The sequence below is a fragment of the Perognathus longimembris genome, chromosome 13, assembly GCF_023159225.1.
Source record: "Perognathus longimembris pacificus isolate PPM17 chromosome 13, ASM2315922v1, whole genome shotgun sequence".
Lineage (NCBI taxonomy): Eukaryota > Metazoa > Chordata > Mammalia > Rodentia > Heteromyidae > Perognathus > Perognathus longimembris.
Window position 1 is genome coordinate 50,386,059 of NC_063173.1, and position 22,190 is coordinate 50,408,248.

The following is a 22,190-nucleotide window of genomic DNA, read 5'->3' on the forward strand; positions in this document are numbered from 1 at the left end:
TAATGAGTACATTTCTATTTGAACAACATTATCCCCTTCTTCATTTTCTCTCGTTTCCTACCCTGGCTCTCCTCACTCCCTTGCAAGTGCTAAAGTTCATTTCCAACATAGTGTATAGTGAATATCATGGTTACATTGGTTCACCCTTTGTCCCACTGTTTCTGTGATTCCCCTAACCTTCCACAAATAAGATAAACTTATATGCAAGATAAAAGAGTACATAAATCACAAACAGTGACAATAAGGATTAAACCAAAGGAAAAAAAATGAAACAAAAAGAAATAACTGCAAACAGTCCATTAAAAAAATCTCTTATTCTATTTTTTGGAGTTCATTTGGATAGGCATCATTTTATATGTCATATGCACATAGCTATTGAGCTATTGTGATCCTCTGCTAAGAATGCCCTAAAAATATTCTAGTTATACTAATGAGGGAAACTTTGCAGCCTATGTCTTTGGGTCTGGCTTATTTCATTCAATATAAGGTTTTCCAAGCCTTTCTATTTCCTTACAGATGGTAAAGAGTTAAAGAGAGATGTCTCTGAAGAAGAAAAAAGAATGTCCAATAAACATATGAAGTAATGTTCAACATTTCTGACCATAAAAGAAATGGAAATCAAAACAATATTGAGATTCCACCTCACTCCAGTTAGAATGGCTATTATCAAGAAAATGAATAATAACAGATGGTGGTGGGAAGGTGGCCCAAATGGAATGCTACTATACTACTGGTGGGAATGTTAACTTGTTCAAGAACTCTAGAAAACAGTATGGAGGTTCCTAAAAGACTAAACAGAGACTTCCTCTGTGATGCAGAAATCCCACTCCTGGGCATTTACCCAGTGACAACAAATGAGGTCACAATAAAGCAACCAGCACAACCATGTTCACTGCAGCTATTTACTGTAGCTAAAATATGGAATCAACCCACATTCCCTTCAGTAGATAAATGGAAGAAGAAAATATGGTACACACACACAATGGAACTCTATGCTTCCATCAGAAAGAACCATGCAATTTTAATACACACATTCACTATTTTCTAGTAGAAATGACAAGGAGAAATTAATTTATTGGAAATATGTTATAAAAAGAAACAGAATTAAAACATATTTACAGCTTTGAAAAAAATTTGAATGCAAGATTATCTTTCCTCCTATCAATAAGGTGTATGGTGGAAGAAGAGTTGATATATAATGTAGGTAGGTAAGTATGTCAGAAATAAGCTATGGAAAAATGAACATGTAACAGTTCAAGGAAACTACTATCATAAAGCCAGAAGCACATAGAAAGGGAAAGAAATCCAATTACAATATATATAAAAGAAAGTATCAGAAAGATTATACCTGTGAAATTCCATAGTTGGGAAAGATTCAGAGGAGGAAATGTTATTGGGAAAAACTCTTATGAATTAATCTTGCCTCTTCATGAAACTTTAAACACTCAGTAACTCTCTGTGTTATATCACAATATTTATAGAAAAACACATTTGATTTTCTCACTTAGACATCATTTTAACATTCCATAACTTTCTCATGGCATTTTTCACTTCTGCATTCCTCAATGTGTAAATCAGTGGGTTGAGAAAGGGTGTTCCAATAGTATAAAACACTGTCACCATCTTGTCCTCTGGGTACGTGGTAGGAGGACGTGTATACACAAATATACAAGGAACAAACATTAGTATAACTACAAGGATGTGAGAGGAGCAAGTGGAGAGAGCTTTCTTCCTCCCTTCTGCACTGTGGTTTCGCAGGGAATATAAGATGACAATGTATGATATTATCAAAATCAAGAAACTGCACAAACAAAGTGCCCCACTGTTGAACACTAACAACAGGTTGACCACGTAAGTATCCATGCAAGCAAGTTCCAACAAGGGCTGCAAATCACAGCAATAATGGTCAATTAAATTGGGCCCACAGAAAGGCAATCTTACCAGCAAGCCAATCTGAGAAGACGCATGTATGAAGGACCCAATCCAGGAAAGCACAGTCAAGATTATGCACACCTGCCTTCGCATGATATTTGGGTAGCGCAAGGGCTTACAGATGGCCACATAGCGATCAACAGCCATGACAATGAGGATAAAGATCTCCATAGATCCAAATAAATGCAGTGCAAAGACTTGGGTCATGCACTCATTGTAGGAAATGATTTTCTTTGCGGACAGGGAATCTGCAATGAGTCTTGGGGCTATGGACGTGGAGAAGCAGAAATCAACAAGGGACAAATAATACAGGAAGAAGTACATGGGGCTTCCAAGTGTCCGGCTGAACTTGATGGTTACCATGATGAGCGAATTCCCTACGATCGTGCCTCCATAGAATATTAAGAAGATGAAAAACACCAGTTTTTGTTTTTGAGGATCCTGTGTCAACCCCAACAATACAAATATAGTTACAGTGCTGTTATTAGGCATTCTTTCACTTTCGCAGCTTAAAAAAATAACACCAAAAAACAAAACAAAAGTCCTGCAAAAGAGCAAAGGAGGAATTTAAAATGACTACTGAATTCTGAATTTTGAGAATTGAGTCTATCTTCTCTGTCATGAAATTAACTTCATGGCAGGTTAATATGATTGTCATATTTTCCCAAATTCATCCGTTTAATATTATGCAATACTATTTACCTGTTGCACATAACAGTAATGATAGAGCAAACATTTCTTTTAACAAAGTATTATTTTAGGTGATTTCCTTGGAGGCAATAAATCTTGTTACTTTAAGGCAAATATATATTATTAATAATAGGATAGCATGATGACTACACTGAGAAATCTTTTGTATAATTTAATTTAATATGCTTTCATATTATTTGAAAAATTGGCAATTATGATATAAGCAGGAAATTAGAGGCACATTTTGAATACAGCAAAATAATTGCTTAAACATCAGAGATTAACGTTCTTAATAAAATCTAGGAGTACACTCTGATTTACACGCACAGAGTGAGTAAAGTGGCAGAAATTGTGAGAAAAAGTAGTGAATACTGTTTTCAGAATTGAAGAACAACCTAGTTTGTCTAGTTCAGAATTAAGGAAAAGTGCTACACTGGGTAAATTATATCCTTTATATTTTCCTCTACATTTCATTAGTTCTATATTCTTCAACAAATTTTCATACAAATTAAGCAGATAGTGATGACAAGATGAAAAATTAATGGAGTACAAGCAACATAAACCAGAAAAAGATCTTCATACAATAGTTTTACAATGAAACACCAGAGACTTAGAAATTAATGTCCCTATTATAAATCACAATTGACACTTTCAGCCTAATTCTCACTGTGTATAATTGTAAATACTTGTTATCAGATATCACTTGAAGAAGAGATATGTAAAATGAGACCTGATATTAATGTCTTTTGTTTAGTTGCTAAAGTTTTCTTTTTGCTAATATACTTATTCATAGTTTACATATTTATATATTCATGCTTTAATATTTATCATAAACATACTTAAAATACATTTAATAAACATGTATATATTAATTAATATATGAACAACCATAAGTAACCTACATTTATTTAGTTATATTTAGTTGTAATTAACCCACATTTATTAATGAATGACCTAATAAACATGCTTCTGTAAATGTTAATAAAAATAAATGTAAATAGGCACATTTATTAAAATTGATACATATATAATCATTAAATAATAGCAAGTTTAATAATATACTTTTAATATAGATAAATACTATATTTATGTTTATTGGATATAAAAATTATAAATAATGTTCAATATATTTTATTGAAAAATTAAATTTAGATGTGTAAATGCATTAATATTTGTTAAATATTTTAATACTTACATAATTGTACATTACACACTATATGTTATATTATATACTGACATACATAATAAGCTCATATATAAATTTTCAGTATGTGCTTAGAAAACACACTGCAGACAAAAGCACTATTTCTTGAAATACAAATATATTTGCACAACAAGACAAATATTACTGGAAAGTTGAGCAAATAATTGATTTTCAGAAGTATGCATCTTTTATTAAAGAGATCAAGCTTATACAGATTTGCTTGGTTTCATTTAGAGTGACATACAAATTAATATGGGAGTTGTATAATTTTGTACTTTTGGTATTTATGGCATAATATTATTGGTAATCATCTTTAAAGACACTACAGAATCTGAGAGAATGTCAGTTACACACATTTCAATGGGTGCTCAGTTGCCTGAAGTCTCTAAGGGAGTGATTGTAAAAGACACAGTTCAAAACTGCCTGAAGACATTGACTCAGAGATTGAATTTCTCTAGATTTGGCCATGACAGGCACCAAAACTATGGCTGCGGCCCTTTCATTGGTAGAAAAGCCAGGAAAGTACTTCAACTTCCTTTACAGTTAAACAAAGTAAAATAAATTATAAAAGTATGGTATATTTTCAAAAATGTTCATCTCTAAATACATTAGATATTAAAATTCAAGTTTTAATATTTTGTGTTTCAGATGACATTTCCACTAAAGATGAAGTCTGTACTATCTATATATTAATTTCCTCTGAAATATATTTATGAATGTATAGTACTTATAGTATCTTAGAGGCTTTTCTGCAGTCCTGGATTTCTATATGGAAGATCCTTTCCCTTAAAATAATTCATTTTGTAAATATTTGAGTGTGTTGCACTAAATTAAAAATAAATATTTAAAACATCTTACCTTAGAAGATTGGAATTCACATAGTTATAACACTGAGACATCCAGACTCTCTCCTGTGAGGTAAAGAAGCATTTTACTGTTGGGCAATTATTTCAGATCCAGAATATTGAGTAAGATGGTGACATACTGTAGATTGAAAGGTAAACTCAGTGATCTTTAAATACAGAATGCACCACACCTTCAGGAACTACAGCTACACTGGCTTTATTGAATATGTCCAGAATAAATTTGTTCAGCATACGAATGTAAAAATTATTTTAAGTTTCATAGTAAATAATTGAAGAATAATATGTTCCAATATATACATGTACCTACATTCATATATCACAATATACAGGTAAAAATACTGACAGGTTTGTAGAGAACAAGTTGACATAGGGCAACATGACAGCATTAAGAGATGGAGGACAGATTCAGGTGAATTCTGTTCCATAGTATTGTGGCTCTAGCTGGCATTGAGGAAGAGGGATTTCTGTGTCTTGTTATTTTCAGGGCAACATCACCATTGCTGAAGAGCAATTCCTAAATTATTACAAAGTGATAATATTTCTATTTAGTTCACTTTAGAATGCACTAATGGTGCTTAAATTAAATATTCAACAGAGCTTACCTTGTAATGTCATTAGCACTAGGAAATACCATGCGTTTCTTGATTGTCATCTTCTCTTTCTGGTTTGTAAACCATTTTAGGGAAGTCCCTATGCGTCCACGCATGCCTGATGTCCGGTAGGAACTGGTTGTGCTATTACTGTTCTGCAAGTGTGAGACATGCCCACATTCCGAGAAATCTAACCAGCTTTGGTAAGAAATGGAGTAAGTTTTGTGTGTTCTCTCTGTCTCCTTCCTTTCTTCATAAATAAGTTGGGAGCCAACTTATTCACACAAGAATTATAAATTTCTTCTAAAATGTTAAAAGTGCTTCCAGTTAATGTCTGATTTTTCTCTTCAATCTCACTAAGAACTTTATGTTTTCACTTGGTTCCAAAGTCATTCAATATTTTCTCTAACCACTCCTCGCACAGAATTTTAACTTGCATGTTCTCTTCCTCATTCCCTGGTGACATATTTATTAAGAATGACGTAAAACATGGGTTTCTAGGAAACACATTTGTTGGGGACAGCTGTGCCTTTAAGAGGCCACAGCTGGCTTTAGCCCGTCAGTCCCCTCTTCTTCCGCCTTTAACAGGAAGAGAAGCCCCCACCCCTGGGGTCGAGGACGTGTCTGATGGCCAGGGACCCTAGAACCCAATCCTTGGGGGGCTGGATCTCTGCCCACAAAGGAAATCCCCTGACATCACTTGAAGGACAGCCCTTGTGGCCAACCTGTAGTCCCTCTCTTGTGCCTGCCCTTGGGGGTATATCTGTTGGCTCCTCATTTAAATAAATCAGAATGCCCCAGAGGTATTCTTCTAGACCACCATGCGCTCGTGGCTTTCCTTGGGCTGGCAGGCATGGGGTCTCACAACCACACAAGAACCGAGGCTGCATTGGGACCCCGCTCCCACGATTAATCCCGATGGACAGGGGACGTGAGAGACCGAGTATGGATCCCACACAGAAGAAGCAGACAAGCCCAGGAACCGCCCCACCACGCAGATGGGGGGCGGTAGAGCGAGGCCCAGCACACATTCCCTAAAGCTTCCCTCCCAATCAAGAAATAAGAGCCAGATGAGGTACAGTATTAATCTGAAATTGATCTTCTATTATTCAAACACAAGTGGGATATTATTTTGCTTCAATGTGTTATTTAGAATAAATGTCATTTTTTTCTAGAACAAATGAGAAGAGTTTATCACTCCTATTGTTGTTTCTAATAACACTCTCTAATAAAATGATCCTGGCAGCAATGTTTGTTTCCCTGTAGATCTAGGCTAAGAATGGACTAGAAGAATATCGTGTGTGGTATAAAGGAAGTGAGTGACAGAAAAAAACACAGCACACACACAATGGTGATATTATTCACTGTACAATTGGCCCAAAATACACAGAATGTAAGCATCTCCATAAACAACAGAAGTAAATTTAATGAAAATAGTGCAATTTTATGACACACACATATGGCAATATCTCAATGTGTACCAAAGATTGTACAGTCATCAGTAATTTAATAAAAATGAATGGCAACTAGAGAAACACAAAACATTTTCCTGGGATAAACTTTAAAATTATTTTATGCATGTAATCTCAGACTTATAATTTATCTTTCTTATTTATAAGTGTGTTTAACACAATATGATATGCAGGACCTGGTGATAGAATGAAGGAAATATGACAAACACTGCTTCAATCAAGACACTAATGATTCCAGCCAGCCTGTGGATGTGAGGTACCATGTCCCACTGACCTGACAGGATGAAAAGGACAGTTCAGTCCTTTGAACTTTTATGGAGTTTCATAGTACTCATGAGAAAAAGTCAAGATAAACAGCACCAATATTTGTAAAATTGCCTTTAGTCTATTGAACACTGAAGAGTATTAAATATATAAACAATGCAACAGAGGTATTTGGAAGATAATATCCCAGAAATTATCTCTACTAGTGGGGTGGGAATGGGAAGAGGGAAAGTGGGAGAAAAATCAAGGAAGGGGTAACAAGATTGAGAAACCTTACTCATTACCTTATGTGTGTAATTGTGAATTCTGTACATCATCTTTACAATGAAGTTAAATTAAAAAATAATTTTATATCTAAGTATTGGGATGCAGAACATTTACAAAAAAAAGTTAGAAAAGAATATTATTCTATTACCAATAATACTTATTCTTGTTGAATTTAAATTGTGGTTCAATTTTCAGGAATGCAATTATTTTTCTTCCCATTTATATGTATAGCACATTGCAGAACATCTTATCACATTGTTTCACAGTTAACATACTTTCCCATCTGCAGAAATCTTGTGTCTTCAAATGATGAAATTCTTGATCCATTAAACAGTACCCCACCTTTGTACCTCGCTTCACTCCCCATTAGGCATAATTCTATAGCAATTCGCTGTGACTTTCAATATATAAAAGTAGCTCAAGTAAGTTGAATCCATCTAACACTCTGGAAGTTTGTATTACTTCATGTCCAATATTCACTGATGTGTTGCCATTTCCTGTGGTTTGACACTTTATATAGTTCATGGGATACATTTAGTTTATAAATTCACCTTTTAATGGACGTTTGGTTTTACTATATGTGTTGTCTATTCTGAATGATAGTATTATAGCCATGACAGTATAAATCCCTGTTTAACATATGTATACATACATATTTGTATTTTGAGTATATATTTGGACATGAATAATCTCTGTAATATGGTGATTTTTATTTCATTTTGGAATCAGGCTATGGCACCTTACATGGCGGTTGAACCGTTTTATAAAGCCATGGATATACACTAATAAATTCAAAATCTGTTTTTATCACCACCTGTTTAATTTGTAAACTTCTTTTTTTTTAAATACGCCAAGGTAGATATATTATTGATTTGATATTTTATTTTGTTTTATTTATTGTCAAAGTCATGTACAGAGAGTTTACAGATTCATACGTTAAGCCTTGGGTACATTTCTTGTACTGTTTGTTACATCCTCCCTCATTCTCCACTCCTCCCTCTCCTTCCCTCTCCCCCAGGAGTTGTTCAGTTGGTTTACACCAAATGGTTTTGCAATTATTGCTTTTGGAGTTGTTTGTCTTTTTATCCTTTGTCTCTTGATTTTGATATTCCCTTTCACTTCCTTAGTTCTAATACCAGTATATACAGTATCCAGTGTACTCAGATGAGATACAGTGATAGTGAGGGTACAACCAAAGGAAGGGGATACATCATTAACAATAGAAGGTATGGTTTCACATGGAATGTTGAAAGTAATTACAACAGTGATATAATACTTATTTCCATAACATGGAGTTCATTTCACTTAGCATCATCTTACATGTTCATAACCAGGGGTAAATGGAGTCTAGAGGTCCTGGAAGTACATCAGGAGGGTAAGTTAGGGGTAGAGAATAGAATAGAATAAAATGTATGGGGCGGGTGATGATTTTGGTTTAGTTTCAGTGAAGTGGAAATGTGGAGAAGAGTAGAATCCATAGAAAGAACGAATTTAAAATGATGGACAATAGAGAGTCAGCAGAAAAGAGTAAAGGTGTTAGTCATAGGAAAGTAATTTTAAGGAAAGAGAATGTGAAGAGAGAAACAGAAAAAATACTGGAAACAAACACACAAAACACAAAAAAATACCAAAAAAACCCAATAAACCTCAATAAAACAAATAAAAATGGAAAATGAAAAATAACCAACATCACAAAAGTGAAAAATAGAAAATAAAAAAGTTTAAAAAATGTTTTTAAAAAATGGAGTCTTCCTTGTTTGGGTGGGCTCATTCCAGTCTCTGGTTTCCTGAGATGGTCTACAGTCTATTTCCTTGTTGCTTGGCTGGTGTGACTTTCAGTTTGCAGGCGGGGTGGATCTTCTCTGACCCTCCTCTCCTGTTAGTTAAATCCTGGGACTCTGAGGTTCACACAGCTTGAAGGTAGGACTTGGGTGTCCTCTGTAGATGGGGCCGCTGAACAGTCTCAGCAATCATGGATCCTCCCCTTTTTTTTTTTTTTTTTTTTTTTTGCCAGTCCTGGGGCTTGGAATCAGGGCCTGAACACTGTCCCTGGCTTCTTTTTGCTCAAGGCTAGAACTCTGCCACTTGAGCCACAGCACCACTTCTGGCCTGGAGGGGCCTTCCAGTTGACATCTATCTTAGTTCAAGAATTTCAATCATGGAGATACTCATGACAAAATTTTCATCCTTGAGATACTGAATTATAGGAAGGTCAGATATATGTGGCTCTTTTTCAAAGAACTCCAGAAGGGGAGCAATTGAAAGTTTTGTAGACAGCAACCCAATGGGACCAGTTGTAAAGAAAGAACATTTAGAAGGCCTAGAAAAGGAGTCCCAGGATATCATGAAAATAAGACATTTTCCTCTTGCTTCAAAGACACCACAAGTACCAATGCCAAGGAAGTTATCCTTGAAAAGTTTGCAGAAGAGTTCCCGAGAGAAAGAAAGTATAAGCATTTTACTTTTTGCCAGGCTCAAAGAGAATCCATCCCTAGATGAACACATCAAGTCAGGTCAGACTTCTCTGTGATTGCAATACGTCTCCTCGTTTGTTCCCACTGATTTTCCTGTTGCTGTTTCTATGTGAGGCCACTAGACCACAGGTAAAGACAAAGGGTCTGGAGAGGTTAACACTTTCGACCACCTGATTTATTTTTTTTAAATTACCATACAGTTTTCTTTAACAGAGAAGAGTGATGGTAGAAGATTACTGGAACAATGCAGATTTTATAGCAGAATTTTTATGAGCAGAAGAGCATAACTCGTGAATCTGTTACCTGAACTGCAGTTTCGTTTTACCAAATGATTTAAAAAATCATCTGTATTAAGTATTTGGAAATAAACAAATGGTTCCTGTCAAGAATATCTACCCCGTACTGCTTAGGATATGTGTAGTAAGAATAGAGAGGGAATGGGTACAGGCTATTTTTGGACTGGGCATGTGACACCTGGGGACTCTGGGCTCTTTGTTTTCTAAAAATCAGAAAATTCATGAATCTTTGTGCATTTATATTCAGATATTCATGCAAAATTCTCACACTATATCACATTTGAGTGATCAGCAAGATACAAGAAGTAGTTCGATGGTTCCTGTGTCCTGTTTACATAACAAGAAATTGCACTTTCATATCATCCTCCTAGAATTAGATTTTAATAATTCTGAGAGCATATACAAAAGACTGGTAGCAAACATTATGTTCATTTGGAATGAGGGTACAGAGATTTACCACTTGCAAGTGTGCGACTGGGAACACTGATAGAATTGCTCTTCAGATGTGAATGCATGCCTTGATTATTCCACGGCCAATTTTGAAATGAGAGGTAAATAACACGATTACATTTTGTGTTTGGTTGATAGATATGCTCACAAGCATAAAAATGTACATCCTAACTATGTTCACACCTGTAATCCTAGCTATTCAGGAAGCTGGGATATGAGCATCCTGGTTGGAAGCTAGACAAAGCAGAAAACTTTGTGGGACTCTTATTTTCATTTAACTACCAAAACAGAGTTGGAAGTGGCTCTGTGGCTCAATGGTAGAGTGTTAAACTTGAGCAAAAGAAGCTCACAGCTAGCAACCCAGGCCATGGGTTGAAGACCTATTACTGGCAACAGTAAAAACAAAAAAATATATCTGGTTCCTTTGCCTTAGTCTTTATTACTTGAAGGAGTATTTCTGAGCTGTCCTGAAAAGCTAATTTGTAGTAAGTCAAGACTGAAAACTCATATTCATTTTGTCAAGTACATATTTGCATGGGAAAAAATCAACAAAATGCACATATGTACAGTTCTTTCTTTTTGCAGGTAATCACCAATTTCTACCACATTCTCCTTCTCATTTTGCTGTGCTCTTCATTCTCACTCTGCCTACTTTACATAAATCTCCCATGCTCTTTTCTCATTCATTTGTAAATAACAATATGAAAGGCTCCAAGATAGCAAACTGCTTTGTGTTCTCTCTAACATCTAAGTAGAAACTCATCCTTCCCATCTTATCCACAAAATTATGAGAGGATTACCAAGAAGGATGCAGGTGTTCTTGGGACTTTCATGTTTTTGTGAAAATTTAAAATTTTCCTACAGTTTTGAGTTCTTTTAGATATCCCTGATGAGACAGGCTGATTTAAAATTAGTAGCCTTTTTATATGCATCATTTTAAACTTTTAAATGGACAACAAATGACTTTTAGTCAACCTTATGGATTCTTTTTAGGATCTCTTACAAAAGACATAGAGTAAAATATGGAAAATAATTAAGAATATGAACAGGGTATAATTCCCAATGTATAATCAATCATTCATTGTGTGTCTAGTCAGGAATAAATGCACATAATAGATGATTGAAATAGAGGATTATAACTAGACATGTATTTCCAGAAACCTGTTTAGAAATTGTTTTTCTATTGCCAAGGAAACTTTATCTTGTCTTCCAGGCAATATAACAAACTTGCTAGGGAATAATACTTGAGAAGCCTCTATTAAAGTCATACTTTTCTACACCATAGTTTTTTCATGGCATTTTTTACTTCTGCATTCCTCAGGGTATAGATCAAAGGATTGAGCAAGGGAGTGCCAATTGTATAAAACACAGCTACCATTTTGTCTACTGGAAAGGTAGTTGGTGGACGTGTGTATATAAATATACAGGGTCCAAAAAATATGACAACCACAATAAAGTGAGAGGTGCAAGTGGACAGGGCTTTGCGCCTTCCTTCGGCACTGTGGTTTCTCAGAGAGTATAAAATGACAACATAGGAGATCAAAAGGATCACAAAACTGACCATGCATATGGCCCCACTATTAGAAACCACTAGTAAATTGATCACATAGGTGTCCATGCAGGCAAGTTTCAGTAAGGGCTGTAAATCACAGAAATAGTGATCAATTACATTTGGGCCACAGAAGGGTAATCTCAAAGCCAGGAAAATCTGTGCAGAAGAATGAATGCATGATCCCACCCATGCCAAGATTACTAAAATCCCACAGACACGCTGGCTCATGATGGTTGTATATCTCAGAGGCCTGCAAATAGCCATATAACGATCAAAGGCCATGAGGATGAGCACAAAGATCTCCATGCACCCAAAGAAATGGGCTGCAAAAACTTGGGTCATGCACTCGTTGTAGGAAATGGTCTTCTTCTGAGAGATGGCATCCACAATCAATCTAGGGGCTGTGGTTGTCGAGAAGCAAGCATCAGCAAAAGAGAGGTAGAAGAGGAAAAAGTACATGGGACTCCCCAGAGTCTTGCTGGTTTTAATGGTTACCACAATGAGAAAATTCCCCATCAGAGTCATGAGGTAAAGAATCAAGAAGATGCCAAATATTGCCTTCTGCTTCTCAGGATCCTGTGTCAACCCAAACAGAATGAATTCAGTCACACTTTTGTTATTCATGGTCCTGTCAGTGTATGTTTATAAAACCCAGGTGACTAATGTACAATCTGCAGAGGAACAAGAGAAAGGACAACTTGGAATGATTGTTGAAATGACCTCATAGTTCCTTGGTTCTTTTCCCAACCTGTCACTTCCACCTGACTCTGTGTTGAATAATTAAAAACAGAACCCACAATGGAATTCTAAGCTTCTATCAGAAAGAATGACATTGCCTTATTGGTAAGGAAATGGAAGGACTAGGAAAAAAATTATACTAAGTGAAGTGAGCAGACCCAAAGAAATGAAGACTCTATGTTTTCCCTCATAGGGAATAATTAGTACATGTTTTGGCTAGTCATAGCAGAAAATCACAATAGTCTAAATGCTATTCCCTTATGAATATAAAAGATGATGCTAAGTGAAATGAACTCCATGCTATGGAAACAAGTGTTATATCATTTTTGTAATTGTTTTCAATATGCCATGTGAAACCGTACCCATTTTTTCCTCTCATATTCACTTCCTGTGTTCTTGCCCACTCTAGTACTCTGTCTCATCTTATTATCCTGGATACTGTATATTTGTGAATTATAGCTAGAGGAGGGAAAGGATATACCAAAATCAAGAGACAAAGAGCAAAAAGACTTTCAAGCAATATTTACAAAACCATTTGCTGTATACCATATGTACAACTTAAAGGGGGGAGAGGGAAAGTTGGGGAAAAATGCGGGATGAGGTAACAAGTTGAACAAGGAATGTACTCACTGCCTTACATATGAAACTGTAACCCCTCTGTATTTCACTTGACAATAAAGATAAAAAAAGGAGAATGCTCAAAAACTGTGAATAGTGTAGTTCTGTGTCATTTAACTGTTGTATCTATCTTACAGTGCAAGGAATTCCTTCCTCCCTCCCTCCCTCCCTCCCTCCTTCCCTCCCTCCCTCCCTCCCTCCTTCCCTTCCTCCCTCCCTCCCTCCCTCCCTCCCTTCCTTCCTTCCTTCCTTCTTTCCTTCCTTCCTTCCTTCCTTCCTTCCTTCCTTCCTTCCTTCCTTCCTTCCTTCCTTCCTTCCTTCCTTCTTTCCTTCTTTTCTTTTCTTCTTTCTTTTTACAGTTTAGTGGAAAATAGGCAAAAATGATTTTTAAATGTTTGTTTTTGTCCCTAGGTTAAGATTAAGAACTATAGAACTTGATGTTTCCTTCTCTAGGAAACCTAATTATGTGGAAACTTACCCTTAATGTATCAAAACTGGTGTGCATAAATACAGCTGACCTTACTTGGAGTGATTTCTAACAAGAAAAACACAACTATCTTTGCTTCAAAACCAAAATTATCCAGCATTGTTGTAAGGAATGGGAAAATATTACCTTGTTCTTAGCAATTTACATGAATTTGAAGATAGATATGGATGAATTTGTGATTATGCAGGGTGATGTGTTTACAAATAAATAATGGTAGGTAGCATTTGAGAAGAGATGAGAATAATTTTCTAAAGTATAAAATAATCAGAGAATAGTTCAAACTAATTTAAGAGACAGTGTGCTTAAGAAACCGTAATTAACAACGTACAGTTCCAAGTAAGCGAATCCTATGTAGAAACAAATGCAGAGTTAAACTTGTGTTAATTTGGTGACAGACTAAAATACCACATAATTTCCCACTGGTGGTCTTGGTATTTATATGAGAAATATATAAAGAAAATTATCTTCCTTTTAGTAATTTTATGAAAATTACAAAGTTTAATATTGGTCAAGTGTATAGAAGACATCGCTATGTATTACACATAATAGCTTTGCTTCTTTTCACTATTTTTAATAGGCACTAACTATTCTAGAGAAATCTTTCATTTCAAAAACAGATTTATATTATGTGTCCACCATACAGTGACAAATTATTTTAGACTATAATAATTTCTTTGCTTACTGTTTAAAATTCTGTTAGTTATTTGGAACATACTGTTTCTTCTATGAGGGTCAGAAGGTAGAAATTATACTTTAAATAAATTTAGTAAGCAGAAAATAAAATGCATTAAAATTGTATAACATCTTGATCATAATCAAAGTGTGAAATTTGGTGAATAATATAATCAAGACCACTCATAAGAGGTTTAAGATGAGAAGATGAGATAAGTCATTTGCTATGAAATTTAAGGATATAAAAATAAAAATTTAGAGACATGAACTGAAGTTTTGAAGGAAATGATATTACAGTTGTTTTTTACCAACTCGTTGAATTAATTTAAAAATTCTCTCCATATACAAAGATACAGTGGAAAACCTTGGAAAAGTTGTGGTTCTAGACCAAGAGACAATGATAAAATGACATAATACGTATCAGTCATGATAAAATTTTAAACTCAAGAAGCATAACATATGACATCAATTTCTATGAATATTGATCCATCAGTAAGAACAAAGGCCACTCGAGTTATGAGTTGGATAATGGAGCTTGATGTGTTTATCATCATGGAAGAGCCTATCTCCTTCAAGGTCCAAGAGTCAGGCCCTCTGACGGTATCTGTGCTTCTATTCCCGGTATTGACAAACTCTGTGGAAGCACATGGGGAAATGCTTGTGGTAACAATTAATTTCAGAGGACTCAATATCCATCTGTGTTATTGGTCCTGATACTATGTTCTTATCAGAAGTGCTCATGATCCACTTCTCTTGGTGAGGGAAACCAGACACAAACATCTTTTGACAGTGTTCATACCATCACTAATATATTCCAAAAGCCTGGGATGTCATTCCTTGGGGTACCATCCTTTTTACTTACTAACTTCCAGTGGCTGTCACAAAATTTAGGGAAGAACTTCTATGGTAGATATGAGAGAAAACCTGGATCACATAACAAGTATGTGACCTAAAACACATTCTAACGTTACAAGCAGCCAATTTTAATATGCTTTTTTGACAGTGAAGCCTCACCAGAACCTCACACTTGCTAGATTAACACTCTTCCATTTGACTCAAGTCTACTGCCTTGTTCTATTCAGGTGAATTTTAGGGTAAGGACTCATGAGCATCATCTAGGCTAACCTCCAAAATAGATCCTCCCATTCTCAGCCTCCCAAGCAGTAGACTCACAGACATAAACTAGTAAGCCTGACTAACAGTCTTCTATGTAATTTTACAAGCCTTCACTGAGATGATTCTCTGTCTCAAAATTCAGAGACACCCACACAATCTGTAGAGAAACAAGAGAAAGGAGAGTTTGGAATGGTTTTTGAACTGACCTCATTGTTTCTTGGATCTATTCCACAACCTGTCACTTCCAACAGCCTCTGTTGTGAATAATTAAAAACAGAAAGTTCAAAAAATGTGCACACTCTAGTTCTTATGAAATTTAACTGTTGAATCACGCTTTCAGTGGACTGAATTTCTTCTTTCCTCCCTCCCTCCCTCCCTTCCTTCTTTCCCTTCCTTCCTTCCTTCCTTCCTTCCTTCCTTCCTTCCTTCCTTCCTTCCTTCCTTCCTTCCTTCCTTCTTTTCTTTATTTTTTACAGTTTAAGGGAAAATGACAAATTCTTTTTCCAAATGTTTGGTTTTATCCCTAGATTAAGATCTATAAGACTTCATATTTCCCTGTCTAGGAAATCTAATTGTGTGGAAACTTAGCCTTAATGTACCAAAACTGGTGTGCATAAGATTAACTGACCTTATTCTGTGTGATTTGAAAGATAAAAAAATATTATTTCTTATGTTAGGATGTGCATAGGCATGTGGCTTTCTGTTCCTTTATGCATCAAAGTGAACTACAGGAAATGGAAACAAGAGGTTTTATTTTTTCTTTTATGCTGTTTTGTTTTCTTTTCTTTTTGTTACATTTGTTTGTTTTTATGTTTTGGGAGCATAAGGGGCAGCACAGAAATGGAGGGACAGAGTGACCAAATGCAGCAGTGATAATCATTGGACAGTATTTTTAAAATGAACTGTACAATTTGGGGGTGGATATGGGAAGAATACTGGAAGAGACAGAGGGAAGGGATGACATTTTTGATGAAGAATTGTAGTCATTACCTGATTTATGTAACTGTAACACCTCTGCATATCACTTTTGTAATAACAATAAAATAAATAAAGAAGAATTGTACATACAAATGTGTACAAATGTATATGTGCTTCATGTATCATTCATTCTACCAGAAAAAAAAATGTTTTTCTAATAAAACTAAGCACTAGTGTTGGGAGTACCATTCTTAATGAAAATGTTCTTAGTTAATTTCAATAAATTAATTTTTTTTCATCCTAGCCCTCCTATTTGTCTATGTAATCATGCTAAACCTCAGTTGGTTTGTTTTTTAAATTGGAAAATAGGGATATGAGAGTCTGCATTGTTAAGGGCTTTCCATGACAAAATAGGTTTAAAGCATTAAACATAGTATTTATTACCCAGTAAATGTTCAGATAGGTCCATACTGGGAAAAAAAGGCTTTCAACAAGTTAATTTTTGTGGTCAGGAGTACAGTCACCTATCATATTTAGGACAGAATACACTTTCCAAATCATTTGTAGATAATATTTTACCTACTAATCTCTTGTATTTAATATCAGTTTAAACATGGTCATGACAGAGGTGTTAAGAGAAATAACATCATATTTCAATAACATATTCATATCATATGAATATGATAAAATTATAATACTCATATGGTTCATCAATTAAATTAACATTTTTACATATTTTTCTGAAAATGTAATCTTCACAATATTCTTTCATCTTTTGTCTGCTCTTTGCAATCTATTTTTTGGATGGCTATTTTTGTGGTAATGTAATATTGATATTTCTAATTAAAAACTTTAATTCCTTTGTCTGTATGCAATGATATATTGTGACATGTTACCAGTTTAAATTGTCCAGTTTACTAATTTATTTCTTCTTTTTGTTCCCTGTTTCAGTGTTACAAAACTGATATTTATTTTTTGTTCTTTCACAACTATCTTTGCTTCAAAATCAAAATTATCCATAATTGTTCTTAGGAATGGGAAAATATCCCTTTGTTCTTAGCAATTTACATGAATTTGAAGATAAAATAGATAAATTTATGATTAGGCAGGGTGATGTGGTTAAAATTAGAAGAATGGTAGGTAGCATTTGCAAAGAGAAGAAACAATTTTCTATAGGATAAAATGATCATAGAATAATTAAAACTTATTTACAAGATAAAGGATATAGACAAAGGATGTAGACAAAGAAGAGACAAAGGATAATTGAGAGCATACAGTTCCCTGTAAACTAATTATAATCAGAACCAAATCCAGAGTTAAACTTGTGTTAACATGGTGACAGACTAAAACACCACGTCATTTCCCATTGGTGGTCTTGATATTTATGTGAGAAGTACATGAAGAAAATTATCTTTCTTTTAGTGTCTGAATTAAAATTATAAAGTTTAATATTGGCCAAGTATATAGAAGACATGGCTATGTATTATATACAATTGCTTTGCTTCTTTTCACTATTCTCAATAAGTACTGACTATTCTAGAGAAATCTGACATTTCAAAAAGTTTCAAATTGCTTATGTGTCCATAATACAGTGGAAAACAGATTAGCGTATAAAATTTCTTTGGTTACTATTTAAAATTCTGTTAATACTTTGGAAAATATTGTTTCTTGCATGCAGAAGGTAGAAATGATAGTTTTAAATAAATTTAGTAAGCAGAAAATAAAATGAATTTAAATTGCATAAAATCTTGATTATAACCAAAATATAACCAATAACATAATCAGGACCACTCATAAGGGGTTTAGGATGAGAAGATGAGATACATCTTTTGCTATGACATTCAGAAATATGAAAATTAAAATTTAGAGATATGAGCTCAAGTTTTAAAAGAAATGAGATTATAGTTGTTTTATACCAACACATTGAGTTGATTAAAAATATCTTTCCATGTGCAAAGATTCGGTGTTAAACTTTGGGAAAGTTGGGGTTCTAGACCAGGAGACAGTGATAAAAACAAAACAAAACAGGGTATGTATCATTCATGATCAAATTGTAAACTCAAGAAGCACAACACTTGACATAAATTTCTATGAATATTTTTCCATTACTAAGAACAAAAGCCACTGAGAGTTATGAGTTGGGATAATGGAGCTTGATGAGTTTATCATCATGGAAAAGCCTATCTCATTCAAGGTCCCAGAGTCAGGACCTCTGAAATTATCTGTGCTTATATTTCTGGTATTGACAAACTCAGTTGAAAAAAACATGGGGAAATGCTTGTGGTAAGAACAAATTATGGAAGACTCATTATCCATCTGTGGTATTGGACCTGCTACTGTGTTCTTATCAGAAGTGTTCATGCTCTACTTCTCTAGGTGAGGGAAAGCAGACACAACCATTTTTCAACAGTTTTCACACCATTACTAATATATTCCAAAAACATGGGATGTCTTTCCTTGGGTACCATCCCTTTTACTACTAACTTCTAACGTGTGTCACAAAATGTAGAGAATAACCTTTATGGTAGATATGAGAGAAAACCTAGATCACATAACATGTATGTGATACAAAACAAATGCTAATATTACAAACAGCCAATGTTAGTATGCTTTTCTTGACACTGGAGTTTGAACTGAAAGCTTCTCACATTTAGTAGACTAACACTGCCATTTGACCCAAGCCTACAGCGTTATTCTATTCAGGTTAATTTTGAGATCAAGACTCATGAGCTTTCTACCTAGGCTAACATCCAAAATAGATGTCCCATTCTCAGCCTCCCAAGCAGTAGACTTACAGACATAAGCCACTAGAGCCTGACTATCAATACTCTATGTAATTTTTAAAACTTTTTTCTTTATTGTCACAGTGTGGTACAGAAGGGTTACAGATTTATATCTAAGGCAGTGAGTATATTTCTTGTTCAACTTGTTACCTCCTCCCTCATTTTCTCCCACCTCCCCACTCCCCCTTTCTAAAAGCCTTCTCTCAGATGTTTCTCTGTTTCTCAATTGAGAGACACCCATACTCTAGTTTTCTTCTCACATTTGGTATCTTTCTCTCTCTCTCTCTCTCTCTCTCTCTCTCTCTCTCTCTCTCTCTCTCTCTCTCTCTCTCTCTCTGGAAATTCCTATGATGATGGATATAGGCATACAATTATTTCTATGGCCTCAAACACAATGGTTGAGATATGTGATATGGTCTTCAGAGTCTCTGATCCTCATTTAACTTATTGCTTCCTTTTATCCTCCTAAAACTTATTCGTAATCCTGCTCCAGCAATGTTTGACATTGTATTCCTAGCATAAATATGCCTGGATGGTGTTTTACCCTGAATATTCTATGTCTCACACTATCTGATGACTTTGTTTTTCTCCTAGAATCTCTACTAGTAAGATAAAAGTTCCACAGTGCTAGTGTTTCTCATTGATGAAAAAGATTTCTGGATACTTTATCTTACACTGGTCTGAACACAGTTAAATACCATCACCTCAGCAAAACCTTTTTAGATTTCCTCAATCAAATAACTTCCTGGCTAAGAGAACTGCAATGCCAAAGTATATCCCATTCTTATCTTTGCTTCAGGTAGGATTTTACTATACCTGGTCAGTTTAGTTTGAGATTCCACTTTGTGTAGAGTAGAATATCCTGGGAGACACAGAGTTTTGGAACAAGTTACCAGAGAAGATATGTGAAAATCAAATGAGGCTCTGTGCTGCATGGGATCTCTCTCTCTCTGATACTTTATTTTCATGGCTATGCACCTTACCACTCTCCACTCACTCTGATGGAGGAGCATAAACCCAAGGAACAATAAGGAGTTAATGAAAGAAGCCATTGTAATGTAGAAGATAGATCCTGGTTGTCAGATGGATCAATCAGAGCACCATTCCATATGTATACTGGAAAAACGAGGATGATGGAGGGGTAGAATATTCAGAGGATGACAGGAAGAATAAAAGCCAAAGGAAAATGTATGCCATTGTAAAAGAAAAAGTCAGAGAAGGAAGCATAATCAAGAGATGGGACTGGGAAATATACGTATGAGTATGAGCATTTCCTTTTAGGATTTAAGCGGGTTTTAAATTCTATCCCACCCTTCAAAACTTATATCATCCTTTACTTAACCCTACAAGGAAAAATAGCAAATAGTGGAAAGGACAGATCCTAGGAATCCAGCAATGGTATGGTCAGTATGAGGACAAAGTTATCATCTGTGTCAGTACAAATTCATTGCATAGAGTTATGGGTCATCCCTATTCTTGACTTGGCCTTAGACTCCTCAGAAGGAAGTCTTCAAGCTTTCAGTTATTGAACCATTACGTCTTTCGTTTCAGACTAGAACTGATTCTGAGAAACACTCACAGGCTAGTGTAAGATGAAGAATCTAGAAATACTGAAATCTTTTTCATCCATGGTGACAGTAGTTCTATGGAATTTTAGGCTCACAAGTTGACAAAAATTAGATGAAAGGAACCATGATCCTGAAGGAGAGGTAACAGTAAGAAAGAAGTTCAATTGGATTTGAAAACTTACCTTTTTTATTCTTGGTGGATGTTGGGGGTGGTGGGAGAGGGGTGGAGAAGCATCAAATATGTTTCACAGTTTTCTCTTCTGCAGTTTTTATTTATTTGGAGGTGATGAGTGTGCTCTCTGTGTATGTGAGGTGTAGGCTGTATTTAAAGGCATTGTCTCTTGCTTTCTGTTTCTACAGCTATGGAGAGCAGAGAGGTTCACAGACACACAGCTCTTTCTGGAGGGCCTTCATTGAACCCTCTACCACAGGGTCTGAAATACTTGCAGAAATTGGTGTATTCCCCTTTCTTGAATTAAAAATTACATCTGTACTCAGCTATACAGAAACATCTTTCAAAATCAGCTCTTTTATCTGAAAGCATTCTTGGAAAAACGTTTGAATCAAACGTGTTTCATTTTTTTAACATCAAATATTTATAGATGCATCATAAAGCTCCCAAATGCTCATCCTTCAAGGGAACAAAATCCACTCCCATTCTGACCCTTGGGGACTGGCAAAGAGAACTGCTTCAGTAAGTTAATTCAGAGCCACTTCAAATCATAATCTGCTCATGTCCAATTAAAGAATCAAATAGATATAATGTATTCAAATATTAATTCCATCATTTGTTCTTCAGTGACTTCATGTATATTTCTTTTTTTAATTTAATTTTATTGTCAAGGTGATGTAAATAAAGGTTACAGTTACATACATGTGATGAGTACATTTCTTGCCATACTTGTTACCCTCTCACTTATTTTCTTCCCAACTTCCCTGCTCCCCCCATCGTCCCCCACTGCAATAGTGATACTGACAAGACAATATGTTGGAAATTCATGCATATTTCTTAATTTCTCCTAGTTTTTTGTCCTTTTATATTGTTATAAATAAGCCTGGAATGTAATTCAGTAGTAGACTACTTGACTATTCTGCGTGTGATAATGAGCTCTAACTTATTCATCTCAAATGCACAAACTCCACATCTCTCTCTCACACACACACACACTCCACACACATCAACACACACATATACAAACACAATCAAATATAATGGTTTAAAATTACTAAGTG

At 35.1% G+C, this 22,190-nt stretch overlaps 2 protein-coding genes across 2 annotated transcripts; both read right to left on the reverse strand.

Annotated features, from left to right (window-relative positions):
• Positions 1–1,500: 1,500 nt before the first annotated feature.
• Positions 1,501–2,424, reverse strand: LOC125361956 (olfactory receptor 4C11-like). The gene has a single exon (XM_048360602.1). It carries the CDS (start codon positions 2,422–2,424, stop codon positions 1,501–1,503), a length of 924 nt encoding a protein of 307 aa, XP_048216559.1.
• Positions 2,425–11,769: 9,345 nt separating this feature from the next.
• On the reverse strand, positions 11,770–12,681 carry LOC125361606 (olfactory receptor 4C11-like). Its single transcript, XM_048360165.1, has one exon. It carries the CDS (start codon positions 12,679–12,681, stop codon positions 11,770–11,772), a length of 912 nt encoding a protein of 303 aa, XP_048216122.1.
• Positions 12,682–22,190: the final 9,509 nt, after the last annotated feature.